Source organism: Lissotriton vulgaris, chromosome 5, assembly GCF_964263255.1.
Source record: "Lissotriton vulgaris chromosome 5, aLisVul1.2, whole genome shotgun sequence".
NCBI classification, from domain to species: Eukaryota; Metazoa; Chordata; class Amphibia; order Caudata; family Salamandridae; genus Lissotriton; species Lissotriton vulgaris.
Genome location: NC_141693.1, coordinates 889109581 through 889131384, shown reverse-complemented (window position 1 = coordinate 889131384; position 21804 = coordinate 889109581). Strand labels below are relative to the sequence as shown.

General features: G+C 42.5%; 1 protein-coding gene across 7 annotated transcripts in view; it reads left to right on the top strand.

The window, feature by feature from the left end:
• PLCE1 (phospholipase C epsilon 1) overlaps positions 1-21804 on the top strand; it is a 1649974-nt gene that overhangs the window by 298755 nt on the left and 1329415 nt on the right. For all 7 annotated transcript variants that reach the window (XM_086922473.1, XM_086922472.1, XM_086922474.1 and 4 more), the window contains exon 2: positions 20008-21489. In XM_086922473.1, the coding sequence (XP_086778599.1) occupies positions 20278-21489 (1212 nt within the window). In that variant the 5' untranslated portion in view covers positions 20008-20277. The remainder of the gene's footprint in view (positions 1-20007; positions 21490-21804) is intronic.

The following is a 21804-nucleotide window of genomic DNA, read 5'->3' as shown; positions in this document are numbered from 1 at the left end:
AAACGTCGAGTATCTTTCCCTTCTGATTTTTCTCCAACTCCCAAAATGCGCAGATTATTGCGCCGAGCGCGGTTCTCTAAATCGGTTAGCTTCCAGTCCACATCTTGCCTAGTACTGTCCAAGTCTTTAATTGAGTTCTTTTGTAGCGTTAACTCATCCTCAACCGCTGATATACGTGTCTCAGTCTCTTACACATATTAGTGTCCGTACTAGACTTGGCCAATCGTCGAACAACATTTTGAAGTTTGCGTACTGCTCCCTGAGTCCGAAGACCCTCTGCCTTGGTTTCTTCTCTGTGAGTTAGAATCATACGATACATTGAGGCCTGTAACTTGTATATGGACTTTAAAGTGATCTACTCAGTCTCTTCTAATAGCTCAGGAATTTCAGAATTTTCATGATTGTGTTCATTATTTACATCAGCCCCATCCCATTGAGGTTGATTCATTGCTGTTAAATTCTCCTTAGCCCTTTCCTCTATGACCTTACGGACTGTATTTGAAGCTCCTTCATTAGTCAGAAAGTCAGGGCCGAGCATATCTTCCTCTGTGATTTGATTACACTCCTCCGCCCAATCTTTTGCCTGAGGATGCTCCTCATTTAGGAGCTCCTCCTCAAGATCACCTTCTGATGTAACTGATAAATCAGACATTGAAAAGAATTGGCCCCCAGACCCTACAGATTCTGCATCATGTTGTTGTTGTAGGTCGTTTGGTCTAGGTGAAACTCTGACTCCCTCTACAGCAAGGCAAAGCTCAGATACTGCATCATTGTCGTTGACTTCCCCTCTTATACCAGCATCCTCATCAACAGGAGCTATAACAGCATCATTTTTAGCTAATTGGTTCAAGTTGATTTTATCGGGGTTAGAGCGTGCTGTAACCTTTGATGGGGTCAATTCAATTGTAGAGCCTTTATTAGGGATGTTTATAGGCTTTTTCTTGAATAACTGAGGTATTGTGGGCTCTTTAGAAACTCCATTTGTTTGTAAATTGCGGTTTTCTGGGTCTGCTGTATTGCTAATGTTAGTGTTTGGAGCATTTGCAGAATTCACAGCATTTGTGGAGTTGACTGAGTTAGAGGTATTTTTTTTGGTTACTCTGCCTTTGGGAGCCATGTTTAAGTGAATAGTGATATATCCCAAACAGTATGTCAAAAGAAAAAAGAATTGGAAGAATAGGAGGAGTCTTTCCTAATCTTTCCTAGTCACTTAAATCACCTCTGAGAGTTCTGAGAGTTCGATACTTTCTGACTTTGCTGGATATTCAATGAAAGTTTTCAAGCACCACAATGTTGCAAATTCAGAAAACAAAAGATATCTTTCTCCACTCACCAAGGTGTCTTTATCCTAGCGTTGTAGCAGAAAGAGGAAAACTATTACAATTGTTTGTTCAAACACCGCTGACGACGCCTTTAATCGCGTCTTAAAACTTAAATTTAAACAATGTAACTGAAGCGCCGGCAGTACCCTTCAGGGTGGAATTGCAACAATATAGCACCGCCAGCCGGTTGTTCAAGCACCGCTGGCGTCTTTCCTCGGATCTTTGAACTTAGCAATGTAGCAAAAAACACCGGCAGAATCCTTCAGGGCGGGATTATTACAATGTTCCACCGTCAGCAAAGACGCCCACGCTGCCTCCTCCACCAGTCTCACAGCAATTCACTCGGCTTGCCTCGCCTTGCAGCAAACTGAAGTTTTGCGATAAGCTGTGACTGGGACGCCGTGATTAAGGCAGATTAAAGCACCGCGGACGCTCAAAGCGGGGAAAGGAATCGGCTTCAGTCCTGCAACTCGGACCAGCAGCCCGGATTCACACGAAAGCAACCAAAGAACAGAGCGACCTTTTCTCCTGCATAACCTCCAACACTCGGCTCACAGATGGGTGGCAGCCGGCGCCACGCTCCACGCTCACGCCAGGCTGGGTCAGATCCCCGGAGAGAACACGAGCAGCTCCTCACACGGCTGCAGTAGCGGCCGCCATCTTGCTTCTCACACACCAGCTAATCAATGCTACTAATTGTTGTGTTTGTGACAAGATTCCTCCTCATCAGAACATAAAAGGAATCCCGTTGCCACTGCTGACATTCTCACAATGGCTAATGCCCAGCTTGGTTCAAACTTCTACATGCCTCTAATGAACAAAGTATGTTACCCCAACGAAGATGGGGATTCACAAGCAAAAGGGACTGCTTTTGAAATGGAAGAATATAGTAAAAGAAATGCAGCAACAAACTATGTGTATTAAAATTCTAAGTTGGATAAAGGAAATGGACCCCTTGTTATCTCTGTTGTCATGACCACTGGCCCCCTTTGTGTACAAAGTACAGGTGATGTGCCAGTGGGCCACATTAACTGTACAGCAGTGTTGCAGATGTTTACAAGAGGCCGAAGCAGCTTCCTTGTATCACGTCATACTTATTTTATTTGTGGAACTTAGGCATACTACTTCCTACCTCCAGGCTGGTCTGGTACCTATTACATCCTTCTGCCACCTGTAGTTAAGCTCCCCCAACCCACCATCAAGATTTGCTATTGTTCAATCACTATGCTGGTAGTAGGGGAAAACGTGCAATCGATGTCTCTGTGGTCGACCAGACAGAGACCACATGGGAACAATATAGACTGGAGCATGCTGTATCATCGGATCCAGCTGTTGTGTCTTCACACCGGATAATTCACCTTCTGTATATGCGGTTATCTCCAAACTACACAAAATAGCTACTGAGATACATCAAGATTCAGGAACATGGACTGGGGCTGGATGATTCTGGAGCGTATTTCCTGTATGGGGCTTACAAATAATATCGGCCTTGTTCATAATTATTGTAATTCTCTTCTCTTGTTCTTTATGTATCCAATGTTGGCCAATGCTTTTTTCCCTCTGTATTTCCACTTGTACTACTTGTCTACCATCTAAAACAAATGTCCAAAATGTAAATGCCCGTTTAGCAATAGATCCAGAATTCAGCAACAGGATGCTAATTGATATGCATAACATTTGCTGTACCCCTTTTAAAGCATAAGAAAATGTCTTCTATTTTGGCTGTGGTGTCCATTTAAGTTTCCTTCGTAATTCTCTCGTCTTTTCACTCTGTTTGTGCTATCTATTTTAGTTGACTTCCTGACTCAGCTAAAAGCAATGTAAGTGCTCAGAATTGTAGCTGACAGTACATCTGTGAAAAGTCAATCATTTACTGCTGCCATAAGCATTTCTGCTCCCCCTCCCACTTTGCTGACCATGTAGTTTTCATCTGCCCTTGTTTGCTGATAACTATACCTAAAACGTGTTCTTCCTATTTCTGTTCACGTGCTTACACTGCACAAAACCTGTATAAAAAGGGCACACGTTTGTTAAGCCAGTGTACTACCTTAGGCAGCACTTGAGAGTGCTGTGTGGACGTGGTCCCACTAATGAGTGATTAATAAACTTGTTATTTATTTCCTACTCCAGTGCTGATCTCTACTTTGTTCGTTTTTGAACCTGTGTTCAACAGGGTGACCCTGCACCAGTGTACCCCTACAACTCTATATTTCCACACCTTTGACAAAGGCATTATACTTACCTGACAAAGTAATGTGATAATCCTGTGGCCAAGTCAGCAGACCTGTTTTATTGAAATTGACAACCTCCTGTACACTCGTTTTATTTGATATATGGGGGGGAGGTTTACTGGGATTTTTTTTTTTTTACTGTCCTGACCCTTTAGGGGTCAATTTTGATTTCAGAGTGTCGCAAAGGTATTTCCACCTAACTTATGTATATATTTGCAAATTGATGCAGACTATTGAGCAGTGTGTGTAATGCACTTTTCCTTTTCTAAAGAAAAAGCTCAGCGTGGACAACCATTTTTGAGTGTTACTGTGTGCCTGTGAATGGTGATTACTAGCCCACACCACTTCCTCTGAGTAAGCCTTGGTCTACTCTGCCTTGCTACCCTGAGAGTCAAGCCCTACAATGGGGTGCTTTATAAAACATTTGATTCTATAATTGTCTAGAGGTGCACATAGAATCACACGAGTCTGAAGTAACAATCTCAGTCTATAAAGCAACCCATTAAACCATACCTCAGTGGGTTAATGCATCGACTGCTGGAAAATATTCACACCATTGTAATAGAGATTCCAGTCCCTGCAGTCTTTCGACCAAAAGAGTAAATTAAATGAGTAACATTAAATCAAGCATCTTTACCGCCTGCTGTTACAGCGCTTAGACACTAGAGCCGGGTAAAGGAGCTATAATAAAGACCGTCTCCAGATGCTGTATTTTGTCTTGTGTCCACCAGTCCTAGTAGGCTGACTCTTTAATGCCTTTGGAGACTGGCCACATGGAGGTCTGCCTGGCACGTGCCCCCTAGCCTCGCACTGGCATTAATTCTACATATTGAATGGAATATTATTAGCAGCCTATCGGCACAGCAATATTTATGTGGGAAGCCTTAACATGGTCCGAGAGAAAGGACCACCGGGGAAATGAGCTCCCAGCAATCATTCATCACGCCATGTTTGCGGAGGGTGCGCGCCCTGCAGTGACAGCAAATCAATCCACTGACCCGGACTGAGCCAGGTAAGCGGCATTGAGCCGGGATAAACCCTGCGCGCCTTCTACTGGAATTTGCGTGCACACGCACGTGGGCCTGCAGTTGGTGCCACCACAGGCACAGAACTCCCCCCTCTACTGGCGAACCATTACTCAGAGAATCACTAAGGGACAACTAGAAACACTGAAATGCAAACAGACCGGGTAATTTATGAAGTTTGCCAATTGCCAGCTTTTTATGTGGTAATTATTTTCGGGGACCCTGTTCAGAACAACTTTGGATTTTATGACCCATTTTGCTAAATTATGCCCTGTGATGCCAAACAATATTGAATTATATGTTCAAGTTTCAAGCAGAGAAACATAAGTAAGATGGGAGAAAAAGGTCACTCCTTCGCCCCCCCTGAAAATAGGAACTGGGGGCCCCAGGCAAGCTTGGATCAGGCCATCTTCAAGGACTCCTCATTTTAACAGGCAACACAGAAACTGAAAATGTTAGGATTTGCCGAGGGTCACATTATGTGTTCTAGTGAGGCAGGCAGGGTTTAGAATCAACAAATTACGTTATATTATGTGAGGGTTTCGTGCCGCGACCTCCTTACCTAGCAAACCCCACATGCATCAACAAAAGAGAGCCTCAATTCTAGATGTCACTTGTGTGTCTTTGTAGATGACACGAGAAACTTCACATCGCTGCAAATATTAAACTGTGGACGAGGAACCTTTTCAAACGATACGAGGGGCGGTGTAATCCACTACATACAAAAAAATGGTCATGTGACGTTTGCACAACAACCGTAGAAAGCATGTGTGTGTGTGCAGACCGCTGTCACGTGACGCCTCGGAGGTACACTCCGGGTATAAACCAATATACAGTGACATGAGCCGAGTGTCTACTCTCTGGCATCATCCAGTGGCAACAGAAACCAGAAAAGCGGAGCTTAACAAGTGATAGGCTCTGGAAACTGTACACGAGGCACCCTTCTCTCAGTGGGAAGCCGTTCAGGCCAGGTCTGTCCTATTTTATACTGCAACACACCAGCATCACAAACCAACACAATTGTCATGCGTGACTTACCTCCCGTGTACATTTGGCACAAAAGATGTCAAATTAAACATTTAATTTACAACAACAAAAAATTAATATATGAACAGAAGCTAACTTTCAATTCATGTTTTGTGTTAGACGGGTGGTGATGTTAAATAAATAAAGGTGCTTCACCATGCTGTTGGCAGGCAGCAGGCACATTAACAGAGTTACGACCTGCATGATCGTGGTAACAAAGTAAACTCACACAATCACCAGGAAGCGCCGGGCACCATGATAAAAATTAAAACAAGCCTGCGAGTGGTGCACGCGCGCCCTACAAGGAATGTAAGGAATGCAGCTGCCACCGTGCCCGCCGCTGCTCTCTCCTGCAAGCAAAACGCTGTGGGAGGGAGCATTTGCAAAAGAGGGGGGACATGCGCCTGCCTGCCTTTAGCCATTTGCAGCCTCCCATTTTAAATTGATACAGCCAACAGCCAAACAAATACATGCGGGGAGTCAGACCCACACACAAGTTTAAAGTGTTTACATGAAGCCTCCCATAGAGCAGCGCATGCGCACTGCGCTAGGCTCAATCTAAACAAAAATAGGGACTTTAGTCCCCATGTTCTAAAAACTAGTTGTAAAAAATCGTCACATTTTGTGACTAGTATTTTTGCAACTAAGAACACATTACGAATCATGCCATCTCTGCTGACGTGGGAAATACCATGATGAACCTGAGTGAGATTAAAGAGACAAAATGTCAGGGCAGCCATTCTCCAAGTTCTGTCCCTCCACACTCCAATGGATTCCTTTTGCAGTTCTGTTTTCGTTACAGCCTGCTTCTCCTCTTCTGAGGTCCATTTCTGCAATTCACCTTCTCTTTCCTCACTTCAGCAGGAATCCCAATTAAGAATGGTACATATGTTAAAGTGTCATGACACACTAGCTCCAGGACGCACTCCGGACACGGCTCAGATTCCCATAATGACAAATACCATAATACTGTACTTCGCACTGCTTAAACACAGAGAATATTTCTCCACCACGAGATTTCTTCACCGCGAGATTTCTTCACCACATCTTAGAATGGTTTTATTCTCCGTTCTTGACCCAGCAACTGAGGATTTAACTCATAACACAATCTTATTGCCCTGAAGAAGCCCATGTTTGGGCGAAACTCGTTGGCTGTTTCCATTAATTGCATGTCGAGTACATCTGGAAATAAGACTAGAAACAACTCTCTGCTTACGTCTTCTATTGTTGTGCTTATGTGTACCAACTGTGTGTGTTTATATATTGCCTCTCATCCAACTAGCTCATATAATGATGATTTACATTTCATATTATAAACACAGAAGTGCAGGCACCAGCAATGCAAATTGCTGTGAAATTTAAAATGCAGACCATTACTAAAAGACCACAGTGGCACCTTGCTTCCTTTTGCTTTTCTGATTTCAGGGAGGCCGCAGTGGAAATGTAATCTCATTTGAGGTAGGCCATAGTGTAGCTCACAGCTTTTTGCAATCTGTAATCTAGTTTTAATTTTCTCTTTAGAAATGAAACAAGCATTGGCAAAGCCAATACATTTTGTCTTTGGGACCTTTTGGCTTTACCAATAGTTTTTAGCTGAAGAAAACAAACCGGAAAAGGCGCTATGACATGATGGCCACATCATTTTGTGCAAGCACACCATGGAGTTACTTTTTTATTCTTACAGAGTTGGATGTGTAAACAAAAGAAAATACGCGCGTTTTAATGTTTTTTAAGCTAGCGTGGGGGGAAGCATCAGAAAGGATCTGGATGAGGGACACAAAAGGGGGTGTGAATGGCGAAAGCAACACGGACGGTGCGGATAGGAAAACAACACAGAGGGCAGATGGGGGAGCAACATACAAGTGTCTGTAATGTGGAACGGTGGGGGAGAAACACATTAGTGAGAAGGCAATGTTGGGGCAGAGTACAAAGGGCTAGCGCAGCATGGAGGGGGCAGGAGAGAAGCAAAAAAGTGACAAAACAACACATAGTGCGGCCTGGGGATTGAAGTGCAAGAGGAAGACAGGTGGAAAATACATACACTCTCATAGAGTGATAAACCTGAAGAAAAAAATTGTGCTACGAAAGCAACCAAAGAAAGGACACAACTAATGTGTCCATGCTCCGGGGAGAGGCAAAAAGAGGAAGGAAAGGCCATACTTAATAACGAATAAAAAGCAAGTAAGTGAGTGACCATAAAGTCAACCAGTAATGAGCAGTGGGTGGGATCTAAGCTCACGTATGCTGAGAATAGGTCTTTTAACCAACAGACAGCTTGCGCTGTCTTGTAGACGTGACCGAAAAAACTACTAATGTCGAAAAGCTCCACCAGGAAAACAGTTCTTCCCCTTAACGGATTAGTGCTGATTCATGCCAAACATGCAACACATATCGAAATACTGTTACACCTATTGAAGCAGCAAAGGGTCCAGGTCTGGGCAATTATAGCTTATGCCCAGTAGTACGCTTATGCTGTTGAGTAATGATTTCACAATAATGAATTCCTGCATATCCTTTGGCGGATGTTTCAGGATGGTGTTGTACTGTGAGTATGTCCATTCTGAGCTCAGCTGGTCGTTTCTCACAAAGAAATAAGAGTTTGGGTCCAAGTAGAATCTGGTCATCATGAGATTGGGTAGACCCATGGCCTGTTGTATAGCATCGGTTCTTAAACTTGTCTGTGAGAAACTTGAATAATTCTTAAAATAAAAGCATTAAATGAAAAATTATAAACAAAATTGAAAAATGTAAAATGCTCTGTAAATGTGAAGGAATTTGAAAGTTAAAATTAAGAGGGCGTCCTTCGCTTGATTTGTAGGAGCAGCATAAATAAGTACAGTTAAAAGAAACTCGTATGGTAGATTAGTTGCCTCAGTTGAAGCTCTGGTATGCGCCTACAAAAAGATCATAAGTCTGGAGCGAAAAAGATAGTGCGGTGTGCTAGACTTTAGCATATTGCAATTTTTTTCTAAATTAAAGCCAACTTTTGAACTCACCTAAGATTCCCATTAGAATTAAAATGTCGATGTTTGTATTTTTTAGTGAAATAAAGAAAACATAAATTGTGTATTTGTATGAAGTCTAAAGGTGAAGAACTTATTCTGCTCTACAGGATGAGAGGTTCACGGGCTATAATCTAAATCTACTTGAACCAGTCATATGATGGTTTTGGGGGGAGGGATATAACACAGATTATTATGAACAACAGGCTGCGTTGTACTTTGCACCCAAGCAAAATTACCTTTACCCAAAGGAATGCCCTTTTCGTATATCTCCCATAATCCTTTGTCATGACATTTGCGTTCCCCTGATCAGAATGCAGCCACCTATATTTATCAGACCCACTGCGTGGTTGCCCTTGTTCGCTAGGGCAATGTCTGATTATCCACACTAATCAGAGCTCAGTTTTAGTAACGCGGTCATTTAAGAAGCCTTGTTTGCCTTACTGAGATGAGGGATTACATGTTAACCCCTTTGAAGGGAGAGCACCCATCAATTACTACTTAAGTGGAAAAAGAAAATAAATACCTGTGAATGTTACTGCAATTGATATGCCTTAAAATGACCAGGCACCCAATGTTTTCACAGTCGAGACAAGGAAATGTTTTTGATTTTTAATTTGTACATTAGATTTCCACATAATGTGCAAACATGTTAAATAACAATTTGTTATAGGAGGTTGTGCTAATACTCATGTACACGCAAAACTACCCTGTATGCAGTTGCCAGCCTTTTTATCACATCATTCCAGCCCTCACTTCATTACACGGGCTGGCTGTGGAAGCCAGGTGCGTATATAAATCTGCCTCTCAAGGCCACCAAATCCTTTATTCCTAAACTCCACAGTATCGGCTTAGAAAGACTGAATATCTGGATCTGGGGGAGAGTTCACTCTTAGCTCATCAGAAGTACTTGGCTTGGAGGCTCCTGGCTGCGCAGTTCGCCCTCTCTGCCTCCACTCCAAGGATCTGGAAGGACCCTCACAAGTCGTGCCTTCAAACCCGTTTTGCAGAAAATACCTGCTCTATATTCAGTTCACTCTCTAGGTCTAACCACGCTGCACGACTTGTCATTAGGAGTCGAGAATGTCTTCTATTGGTGCGCGAGATGCAGTGGCGCCTGAGAGTAGAAGCCTGAGGGGCCCTCAGAACCGGATTATTGCGTTACTTTACATTTCAAACCGCAGTCAGAGGGCATTTCCTTACTTGCACACGGCCCATGACACACTGGCTTTGTTAATGGGGCTGCGACCCACCCCCTGTCGATGTGGTATGTACCCCTTCCTTCAGTATTTGAGGACTACCTCATAGGAACTTTTTCCATGTAATGTATTAAATTTCTGCACTACGCGCTAATTAGGAATACTACTAGCTATACTTCGATTGACTTGTCAATTAGAGGGAGTGGGGTAAGTGCCCAGACTCCTCTGATTAAGATAATAACCCTGCTTGCGACCAAACTGACTATGTTGCTTTGACGATGTATTCTACTTCGAGCACAACCTGTTATGAATCTTCAACAATAGTATCTCAGGTAACTATATTTCACTATTGTTTAAGCACGTGCTTCCTCTGACCAGGTCTGTTCTGTACGTTTAATCATTTTTTGTTGCATACAGGATGACGGTGCTAGGTATCCAGGCTCATCACCGTGTAGGTCGTTAAGTCTCGTGGTTAGGTGCAGCTACGCTTGGGCTGCACTTGGTTGGGCAGCCATGCTACCTGCTCATTGTAGTCACAGAAGAGTGCTGTTAAATAGCTGGCTGCAGCTCGGTCTGCTTCTAGCTGTCAGTCGCTGTCTGTTCTCTGTTTGTCATCTTTTTTAGTGGGGAACTGGGGTAGCTAATGTTAGCTATGTTCCTATTCCATTTAAGAATTCTTTATTCCATGTTCTTAACCAAGTTTCTTCACTGCAGGTGCCACTTACCTTATTGTTGTTATTGTATGTATTCATTGGTTGAGCCTTGTTCTGGATGACATTCCATGTTCTAGGCTGGCTGGTTCTGAGTCCGTTTGGTTCCAGTCTAGCTCGTTGGTGGGTGTTCCAATAAAGACTGAAATTTGAACACGTAGTCTAAGTGTTTCATTACTTCAGGAACTCATGTTACTTAAAGGGCCCAACCCTACCTTGCCCTCCCACCCCATTGCTGCACTCTGCAATGGCCAACAATCTGGGTTATTGTTACTTTAATGGCATCTCATACATTTGGGGTTGGGGTACTGAATGCAATTTTTAAATGCTTGTTAAAAACAGAGAATTTTCAACACTTAAACACTCTCTCCGACCCGCACACACCCACAATCCCAAGGGGTTAATTGGTAATCACCAGCTGTCGCGGTATTGCCAGTAACAGAGAGGCATGAAGAGGATGGTGACTGGGGCATGGTACGAAGGTCGTGGGTCCCGTCTGACATGTCCAGTGTACCTTGTTGAGTCTTGGCTTTTGTTCTGCCATTGTAGCGTTTTGAATGGCAGGCCCTAAATGTGATTTAGTTGAGTATGGGTAGTTCCTGAAGAGCTGAAGTTTACTTGAGTCCTGTGAATGCAGAACAGTGTTCCAGAGTAGGAATGGGCCTGCACTCTGAGAAATATGACTCATGTTTGTCATTGACCTTAGATCATCAAACTGTCAACGTGCACCTACATCTCATATTTCTTGTAGTGGTGTGGGGTGGGGAGAGGTCAGGTTTCTATGTAGCTCTTCTTCTTACTCCTAAACACCTAACTCGTGATGCATAGTATTTTGTGGTTTGAGCTCTTCTGAACAAAACTATTTTGTGGAAAATGTCAGGATTTTTAGAGCTCTGGCAAGATAAATATATTTTGGGGCCTTCTCTTTGAAACAGTTTGGATTTCTTACCCGTTTTCAGCGAAGCCAGGCTCTTTGATGCAAAACCACATTGAATTATATGTTGCATTTTCAGAAACTGGGGGCATTTAAAAATGGCTAAAACCTCAAGCTGCTTTGTGTCTGCCAGCACAATAGTTCTGAAAGAAATCTTAAACAGGCATTGATAAAGCTATTTATTTGTTCTCTTGGGTCCATAGATTTTAGGAAAGATACACCTAGGGTGACTTGATATGTGCTTATTGGGCAAGTTCATAATATTAAACTAAAATGTATGCGTATTGCACTTGAAACTGTACCTTGCTACAAGAACAAAAATCAAATCACTTCTCACAGGGTTTTCATCATTCCAATGATGAAAATCAGATATGTTTGTACTAATTTATCTTCCCCTGCCTTGTACCCCGTCCTCTCCTTATATCTTTGTACTTCTCTGCCTAGACATGAGCCTCCACCTCTGTTAAGAGACATGGGGAGTGGCAGGGGAGAACAAGGGCTTAAAAAGAGCAGAGTTGCCAGAAAGATGAAGAGGATGGTGAAGGGGGCACAAATAGAAACAAGGTAAAGGGAGATGGGTGAGGTAGCAAGTAGGAAAGATACAGAGAGGTAGAAAGATGAACCAGTAAGTAGAGATATAGAGGCAGAACAATAGGTATGGTTTTAAAGTGAGGTTGAGGATAGCTAGAGATTTGGAAAAGGAGCAGTGAAGAGGCTAATCAGTGGGGTACAACAAGGGGCGAGGTAGAGAGAGAATGTAAAAAGAGGGATGAGTTAGCAAGAAGTAAAGCCAGAAAAGGCTAGAGGTAGACGGTAGAATCAAGGTGTGAGAGAAACATAGATTTTGAGTTAGAAACCGCTATGGGATCGAAGGATGCTAAATTAGAAGCAGTATAGAGAGATGGGCTAGGTAAAGACAGATGGGCCAGATAAAGAGTAGAAGATGAAGAGAGGAATGAAGGGTAGAAAGAAATGAGTTATAGAGCAAAAAGAGGGAGTTAAAAGGCATTGGTGAAGTAGAGACAGATGGTATTGATTCGGTGTTGAGAGTTTGAGTTGGAGGTAGAGATGGTGAGGTAGAGAAAAACATACCTAGTGAGCGATTGGTGAGGTAGAAGTGGTAAGTTGAAATATAGAAGGTGCTGAAATAGGTTTGTGTATATGAGAGATTAGTAAATAATAGTTGGAGAAAAAAAGCTAGAGAAATAAAGGTAGACTGAAAGGAGGAAGGTAGTGAGAAAGATAAGTGAATACAGGTCGAAACACAGTGGAGATGGGGTGGTGAGATTGCAAACTAATGGCAAGGTAAATTGAAAGGTGATGCACCGGAAACTGGAAGAAATGTTATTAATCTTCAAAGATATAACTAATTTTATACCAACTAGAGACTTTTATGATTAGCAGTTCCATGAGAACTCAACCATTTACAACAATAGGTCCACCGATGGATCTTTAAGTAGATCTAATAGGAACTTGGCAATGGAAAGACGGATAATAGTCCCCTCATGAGGACCCTAGTGAAGAAAATATCTAACTTAATAACAACTGTCATGATATGTACAAATCTATCAAATTCTCATATTAATGACAACAAACTGAATTACTTAAGTCACTTTTATCTAAGTTTTTCAGAATATGAATGGTCAGTTCATGAATACATTAGCAAATATCATTAGTTTCTTCATAAACAAATGTTACAGGTAAGTCACTAATATAAGAAATCATTTACATAAAATTCAGATAATATCAATAACAAGAATTTGAGTGGAGAGAGAGAGAGAAAAGAGGAAATATTTCTTTGCAAATATCGATATGCAATTTGATATCCTTCGAATCTAGATAATTATTGCACGGCGTGCAATGAGAAAAGAAGCTAACCTCTTGGCCAAAAAGATATAGCTAAAATCAACATTACCAACCGGTGAAGTGCAAAGATCGCAGGACAGTCTCAGACGGGTTTAGCAAAGACAACAGCCAGCAAGAGTAGCATAGAGAGGAACAGCAGCAATACTCTCCTCTCATAGAAACAGCTACTACCATAATTCTCTTTTACACAAATATTTATACCCTAAATATTAATTTCCAATCTCCTAAAAGTATTGTTCATAGCTTCTTCTCGTTCTCATTGGTTTTTAAAATAAGGTGACCATACTAGCTAGACAAAGTTCATTGAAGAAAGTCGTTTTTAGTTCTAATGAAGTCCTCCTTCCGCGGAAGCAGAAAACATCTCACAACGTTTATCCACATCCTTTGCGCACCTTTCTCCGTTTTGTAACTTTCGTCCAACGAGTTTATTCACAGTGAATTATCAAGAGGAAACTCCTTAAGTATCATTTGTGCACAGCTAAACAAACTAACTCAGCAATTTAAAACGTGAAGGACAGAACACTTTTCTTCTGAGGCCTACATTTTAAGAAAAGAAAGTATCATTCAAGCAAGTTTTTAAGGCCTTTATAGGATTTTGTAATGCATCTCTCTCTGCGAAAAGAAGACATTTGTTAGAACGATAATTTAATAAAAGATAATTATGGCAAAAGAATCATCCCTTTTCTATTAAATCCACAAATATTATTCGAATTGGTCCCATTATTATTTAATATCTCTTTTACATTACATGTAAAGAAAATAAGCGTTTATACGTAACATTTTCATAAGCATATTCTATTTAGTATTTCCATTTCTCTTTCTCACTAATGTCTTAGTTCACATAAAGAAAGTTTATTTATTCATTTTCTCCACCCGTTTAATGCTACTTTCATTTTTCTATACCTGTTGTGCTTCATTTTGCACTATTTCACTAATACTTTCTAACGTGCTTTGTTTTGCACTTATTTACTAGAAATTTGTCACCCATGTTAATCATTTTTCACACTATCAGTCATTCTCTTATGAGTAAGACAAACATGAGATGATTCTTTCAAGCAGGATTTTATTTTGCAAAACCAAGCTTCATCAAAGGCTAGAAGAGAGAGGGTAGTGAAAGAGGTAGTGTGACAGAAATCAGGAAGTAAAAGATGTGAGGTAGAGAAAGAAATGTGATTTATAAATAAGAGTCGTGAGGCTGGGAGAGAAGTAGAGCGAGCTAAGTGATAGAAAAAAGAAGAGGTTGAGAGTTGAAATAGAGGAGAGACACAGGAAAGTCAGATGGAGGCGAACAGCGAGGCAAAGAGAAGCAGAAGGTTGAAATGAAGTTGCCATTTATAGCGGGGGGGTCAAGAGGGAGAGGTCTAGAGGTAGGCGGAGAGTGATAGAGTAGGCAAGGTCATGAATGAGGAGAGTGCTGGAGTAGACCAGTATATTGAAAGCGGGAGAGGCGAGGTAAAAATAGGTGACGTAGAGAAAGTTGAGACATAGAAGGCATGTAAACTACTAATCAGATACCAACACCTCAAATGGGATGACATCTGACCACAAAAGGGAAGCTATCGCACTTTGGGACAGCTCACCCTTTTGGAATCTTGTTGGGTAGCGTTGTGGGTGAGAGAGGGAGAGGGCACGCATTGATCCAGATGCCCACTGCATGCTTCCTTGATGTATTCCCATGGGAACCTTTTTTCTGCACCTGTGCCTGTTCCTTTAATAGACAACGCTGCTTAAAAAACACAATGTTTCTCATTTGGGAAAACAAATGCGAGAATTGTGGTCCGCTGTCTCTTCAAGGACGCAGTCTGGCATTCACAACTCTTAACAGCGGTTTGTAATTTGTGGCTGCCTAATTGACATTCATTATGGAGGTTGTTTTGCGACCCCTTCAAATGTACAATTTGCAAGGAAACCTATTAGTACACGGATTTTTTATCACCAACTGGCTGCGCTTTTCGATCAAACAGCATTTGTAAAGCACAACACTGTCACCCCGGGGTTGTCTGGGCACTGTGTCTCCGTCGACCCTTTTCAAACCAGTCAGTGTGCAAATTGCACACCCTGGTCTGCGAATGGGTGTCTAGGCATGATCTACATCGTGGTTCTTTTCTGTGTTTCACTGTGATGGGGTGGGTGCCGTGTTTGGGCTGATGGTGCTAGGCTCATTTTGGATGCTTAGAGAGGAGCAGGTGAGACACTTTCACAGATCTGTAAGCTTCTCCTGTCTATTTCTTTTCATTTGATGCAAAACATGTGCTCGCTGCGTTTTTTCATGGTTAAGTGTTTGTATTGCGTGGTAAACATTCATAAATAGTGGGCTGTCCTACCTCATGGGGACTATCAACAATTGTTCCCGTTTTTAAGAAAGGAGATAAGGGCAGCCCTCATTGATACCGGCCAATCTCATTAATTGACTCTATGGTCAAAATTATGGGGAGAATCCTACTACAGAGAATAACATGCTGGGCGACCGCAAATAACACCATGTCGATTTCTCAGTATGGTTTCTGTGGGGGGGGCTCCACCATAACCCAGTGCCTTAACCTCTTCCTCGTATTGAGCAAATACACCACTGTACAGAGGGGAACTGTCCATCTTGCCTTCATGGACCTCTCTTCAGCCTTCGACTGTGTTAACAGGGGGGGGCTGTGGAGGTCCATGAGGGAGAAAGGTGTGGATCCAGGGTTAGTCGACTTTCTGGTGGATATGCACAGTAATACCAGTGCTAATGTCAGATATTCTGTAAACGGGGACACCACTGGTAATTTTGACATAAAGAAGGGAGTGCGTCAGGGTTGCATTCTTGCCCCCTTCCTTTTTAATTTGTATATTAATGATTTAGATGATTATCTACAGAATGTACAGGCGGATTGCCCTAGAGTTGGCAGGCGGGGTATTCCAGTTCTTTTATACGCAGATGATGCGGTTTTAATCTCAAGAACGGAGAAGGGACTCCAGGCTCTTTTAAATGCTTTTAATACTTTTATGTCTGACCGAAATCTATTGGTCAACAACTCCAAATCATACATAATGCATGTTGGCCATAAACCCAAAAAGAATTTTATTTTTAAATTGAATGATGTCCCAATACCAGTCACAGAAACATTCTCATATCTTGGTGTCCTGTTTGATACCAAGCTCAATTGGGGTCCACTCTTGGTCAGAAAGAAAGGTGAACTGACAAGGGCTAATGCTTCTGTTTTTAACTTTGCGACAAAACTGGGCAAGAAGCCAACAAACGCAATGATTAAGCTTTACAATGCCAAATCTGTTGCTACAGCTGCATATGGTAGTGAACTCTGGGGATATGTAACTGGAGAACAGTTGCAGGTTGTCGAAAACAATTTCCTAAAACGTCTACTTTGTGTCCCCACTAGTACACCCAACCTCAGTGGCGGTGCGTCCATTGGGGGCGTTGGGGCGTTGCCCCACTATCCCATGCCATGGACGACCGCACCTGCACTGCCAATCAATCTTAACTTATTTTAAAATAAATGCGCAACTGTCAGGCACCCGAGCACTGCGCGCGACCGTTCCGGTACCAGCCCGACTGATGACTGAATCGGGCATCCATAAGGTAGTGGGCCGTGGGGGGCGGGGCTGCAGCAGAAAGAGTGGCAGGCAGGCAGCGCACAGACAAGCAGCAGGCAGTGACTGCGCAAGCTAAAACCCGGAGTCTTCAATATTTTGACTTTCCCGCGCATGCGCACAGTGTAGCCCGTCCCTCCCCCTCCCCTCTCTCTAGCACACACACACATAGCAGGACCCGGGGCCCCGGGCTCATTTAGGGCAGATAGTCTCTTGCTCGTAGGCCAATCCTGGCGCAGTGGTGCTGATAGCGCTACGCCAGGATTGGCTGCTGCAGCAGGATGGGACCGCGCGTGGGTGTTGGCTGAGGGCAGCACAGTATGGCCAATCACATATGGCTATAATCAGCCATGTCGTTTGTGATTGGCCATTTCCCTAAACTCAGTAAACTGCAGTGATGTCACCGCGCGTGGCGCACAAGTGCTCCCACACAACAACTAGTGATAGTGAAAGTATAATTAGCACGAAGGTAAGGAGAGTGGACCATGTGACTCGTGCGTCGTCGTGACTGTCTTGTGCCTACTACGGATGGACCGCCTGGTGCTTGCTGTAATCTGCGTCGGTGGGAAGACGTCATCTATCGAGTACACTCCGAGAGAGGTTTCATACTAGTAAGTGAAGTTCACGTTTTTACAGTGACTGAAAGGAAAGGTAGCATTAAGCAAGCCTACACAAATTCCACCAAGCACCTGGCCTGCAGTCTGTAACTTTAGTATCCCCACTGCTGGTACTACCAGAAATGTATACGAACATACTCTCTCTCCTCAGATATTCAAACTTGAAAAATAAATAATCCGTCCTCGAATATCTGAGCGTATTTCTTTGCCCCGTAATGCAGGCCGAGACGGCAAGTTTTATTTTCTTTAATTAAACCCCTCCCGCCTCCCCCCCATGGTCCCACGATGACCCCATTTCCACCCTACCCGTCATGCTGGCCGTGACTGTTAATTTGTCACTTGTACATAGATTAAAAAATAAATCCAGCCTGCGTGCTTAGTCTGAAAACCAGGAAGACGTGTGATATTACAATGTGCCAGTTAAATGTTGTTTTCTCTTTTGGATGGAGTCGGTTTTGTTTATCTCGAGGTCGGATCTCGGTAGCACTAGAGTGGGCACACCTCTGTTGCTCTCTGTGTACGTTTGCAGCTTCCACTTGTATCAGACGCACACTTATCTCCCCAAATGATTCATGACTGCTGCTCGCCGGTAATTATAGAATTTTAGAACCGGCATTTCATTGCCCACAATGAGAAACCATCATGATGATTTATTTAGGTAAATAAGTGTGCGCGTTAGTAAATGAGATGTGCTTCTTTTTATTGTCTTTTATGAACCTAGTTTGAACAATGTATAAGTAATGGTAATCTTTTTTATCTTAATGGAGTGGCTTGACTGCATACCATATTAATAACTACGGAACCTTTGTGCAATACATTCATTTCTCTTTCTTTGGTTGATTTACTGGATTTTCCCCAAAATATTATCACTTGAATTCGCCTGACAGTTAGATCATTTTTTCTTAAAATAAGATTATCGGAGGAGCTGGCTACAGTGCTGAAAGTGTATAATGCAGTTTAAAAAAAAACATATGCAGACACTGGTTTTCGCATTGAAGGCGAGGTTACGTGCCTGCAGGTTTAAAGGTGATAAAGTCGACTCTGTAGACTTTTATGCCATTTTGTTCTTTGCAATTCTTTTCTTATTTTAATATTTCAAGACTTCATGTTCACAATAGATTTTCTTGCTTGCTCAAATTTGCTTTAAAATACTCCATTTACCACTCCTTTTTTCAACATTTTCTCACAGGGAAGTTCTTCAACCCCACTGCAAACCCGCCTTAAGTCAGTCTGGCTCCCTCACAATGCAACACTCATCCCCCAATTTTTACGCCCCACCACTTTCAAATGTCACCAGCCGCCACTGCCCAACCTGACAGTACACGAAGAATTGGGAATCCAGTATCTAAGTGATATTTTTTCCTTAAGGCCTCTGATTTGTTGGTTGAAACTTTGGATAAATCAGGACATACCCATTACCCATTTGATAGTAAGAGATCTTGTATCTCAGGACAAACACATGCGTGTCCCGTGGTTAAAATATCTGAAAACTTGCTTTTCCAGGCTAGGTCGCCTGAATTTGTTTGTAAATCCTAGCGGAATAGTAAAATGGGATATATTAGCAATCAAACAAGCCTTTTATAAGGACAAGCTGGCTCAAAGGGAAAGTGAGGAGCTTACGAAGCCAAGAATCAGGAAATATGTGATGTTAAAAACCTGTGAAAGCATGGAGCCATATTTAATGAGTAATTTCACCTCTCATGAGAAATTCTTGTTGACTAGGTTTAGCTTTGACATCTTCCATTATCTTTTAATTCGACCGAAGTCAGACATTTTTAATAAGGTTACAGCACCCTGTGGCTGCGACGGGAAGTCTCCTCAGGATATGCTGCATTTTATGTTTTTATGTAGGTTTTATGAATATCCCCGTAAACGTTATCTTGTTGCCCTCTTAAGGAAACTTAATTTTAACCAAATCAAACCTGCTTTTTTTTACTTACAGCTTTTGTATAGTGATAGTGTTTTACAGGTTAAAGAATTTTTAAAATTAACTCTCAAATTAAGGAACTGCCTAGACCAATGATGTTGTACTTACTGTCTGCACTTTACCATGTATTTGGATCATCTTATTGACAATGGGCTACGTGTAATATAATTTTTGTATGTGATACGAATTATTGTAATAGTACGAATAATGTTTTTAATTGCATTGCATATATGTGCACTTTTATGGTGTGAAATATAACTGAATAAAGTCTCTATACATACATACATTCATAAATAGGCTTTTAAAAAGAATTTCATAACTTTACAACACAGATCCAAGTATGAGTGAAGAAATCTGGAAATGCCTTAGTAGTGTAACGTCGAGTGCAGTGCTGTTTAAAACGTTACATTATTGTCCGGATTCTAACTGATGTATACAAATACGACTGTAGTTTGTAGCTAGACTTTCTGAATCACATGCCAGAATGGTTAGGTCGGAAATGAATCTGTAAGAATTGTGCAACCTTAATTCAATCTGACATGGCGTTTTTTCTTTCTTTTCAGGAAATGCTCTATTTCTTCGCATGAAGAATTTATCAACTGTACAACAGAGAACCATGTTTTACAGCAAAGCTGCTCCAAACCAAAATATTGGATGTGATGGATGAAAATGCAGAGCGGCTGAAAATCCCATGCAGGCCTCTTCAAGAAAGTCCCCGGTGCTTACCAAGTAGCTCCACCGAGTTGAAGATGCATTTGTGGCGAAAGTGCGTGAATTCCAAACACAATGGCTTGAAAGGGCAGCGCACAAGCATCTGATGTTTGTGTGGGAAGATGACCTCTGGTGAAATGACTGGCTCTCTACCCCTGCCTCTGGCTAACGGGAAAGTGATATCTGCCCAGACAGCTGGAGTAGAGAATACTGAGAATACTTTGGATACCAGCGTTATAAAAAGACAGGCTGCAAATAAGGGAGGGTCGCCTGCAGATACGGTTTCCTACTTCCACGCACGTAAAGGCGGCCACCTCCTGCATCCTCTGACCGGCCCTTGTTCATTGACAAATGAAGAGGGACAAATTAACGCCAGTCAAGGAGGCCTGGTGTACAGAAACAAGGGTGTCGCTGCGCCAGACCACTTTGGTCACGTTTGTGGTGACTTTCTGGGGAAAAGCCGCGAGTCTGACGAGCCACGAGGAAGGTCGCACACATCATGCATTTGTTCAGCGAAGAGAGATGTCCGCGTGCAGCCTTCCCTTCCCGCGTTAATGGCACACGGTGTATGGCCGGAATTTGGTTCTGAAATGGACGGCCTGTCAAAGCAAAGGCCGGCGTGTCAACCAGCGGCAAACGAGAGGGGCTCGGGTGATCCCGACAGCGGAGGGGACCACCGGTCGGGCTGTACCTGGAAGGGAAACCTGTCGAAGACTGTGTGTGCATCACAGAACCGGTCTATTTCAGGAAACTGTTGGCAGCGAACAAGCACTGGTAAAGACCCAAGTGACGACTCTGTCTTCGCTGCTTGTAAATGTAGGTACATGCCCAATAGTTTAGAAAATCAAAACGGACATCAGCAGCTGAGCGCATGTGGGGCTTTGAAGAATAAACATTTACTGCTGCAACACGGCCCAGGAGAGGTGCCCGGGATGCCATGCCCAGGCGGCAGCGTGTGTGGCGAACACGTCACGAGTAGGGTAGCCTCAAAACTGCTTCTCAGCCATTTTGGAGAGTTAAATAACAATTCAGAAGAAGACTTAGACAATGACTTTTCCAGGAATAAAAAGGAACGCTCTACCTTGCTGATCAGGCGGTTTTGTAAAAATGACAAAGAGGTGAAGAAATCTATCTATACTGGAACTAGAGCCATTGTGAGGACTCTGCCATCTGGGCACATTGGCATTGCAGCATGGAGTTATCTTGAATGTCGCAAAAATAAGAACAGTTGTTTACACCGTTGTTGTATTACGGCAGAGCATCTCGGAAGTGGACATGGATTCCTGAGAAATCACAAATCCAAGCATTGCCCAGTGAGGTCCTTATGGAACCAGGTACCATCTGTCTTTCATTTTTGTTCAACTTTTGCAATTTGACGGCTTGTAATTTAGGAAGAGAAATCATATTGACTAGTTACTTCAAGTGGTTTTAGATATAAGTGTGCAAAGTATTTATTACACAAGTGTAGGTTTACGTAATTAATAAAAACTAATTTTCCCTTCCCCATGACCAAGCATATTTTCCCCTGCACTTCAGTACGCACGCTATTTTTGTTTTCTGAGCAAATATGCCCCAAATATAAAAAAATAGCTTTTAATTCTGATCTTCTGTTCCAAAAATATGTAACTCAGAGTTTGAAGATCAGTGAT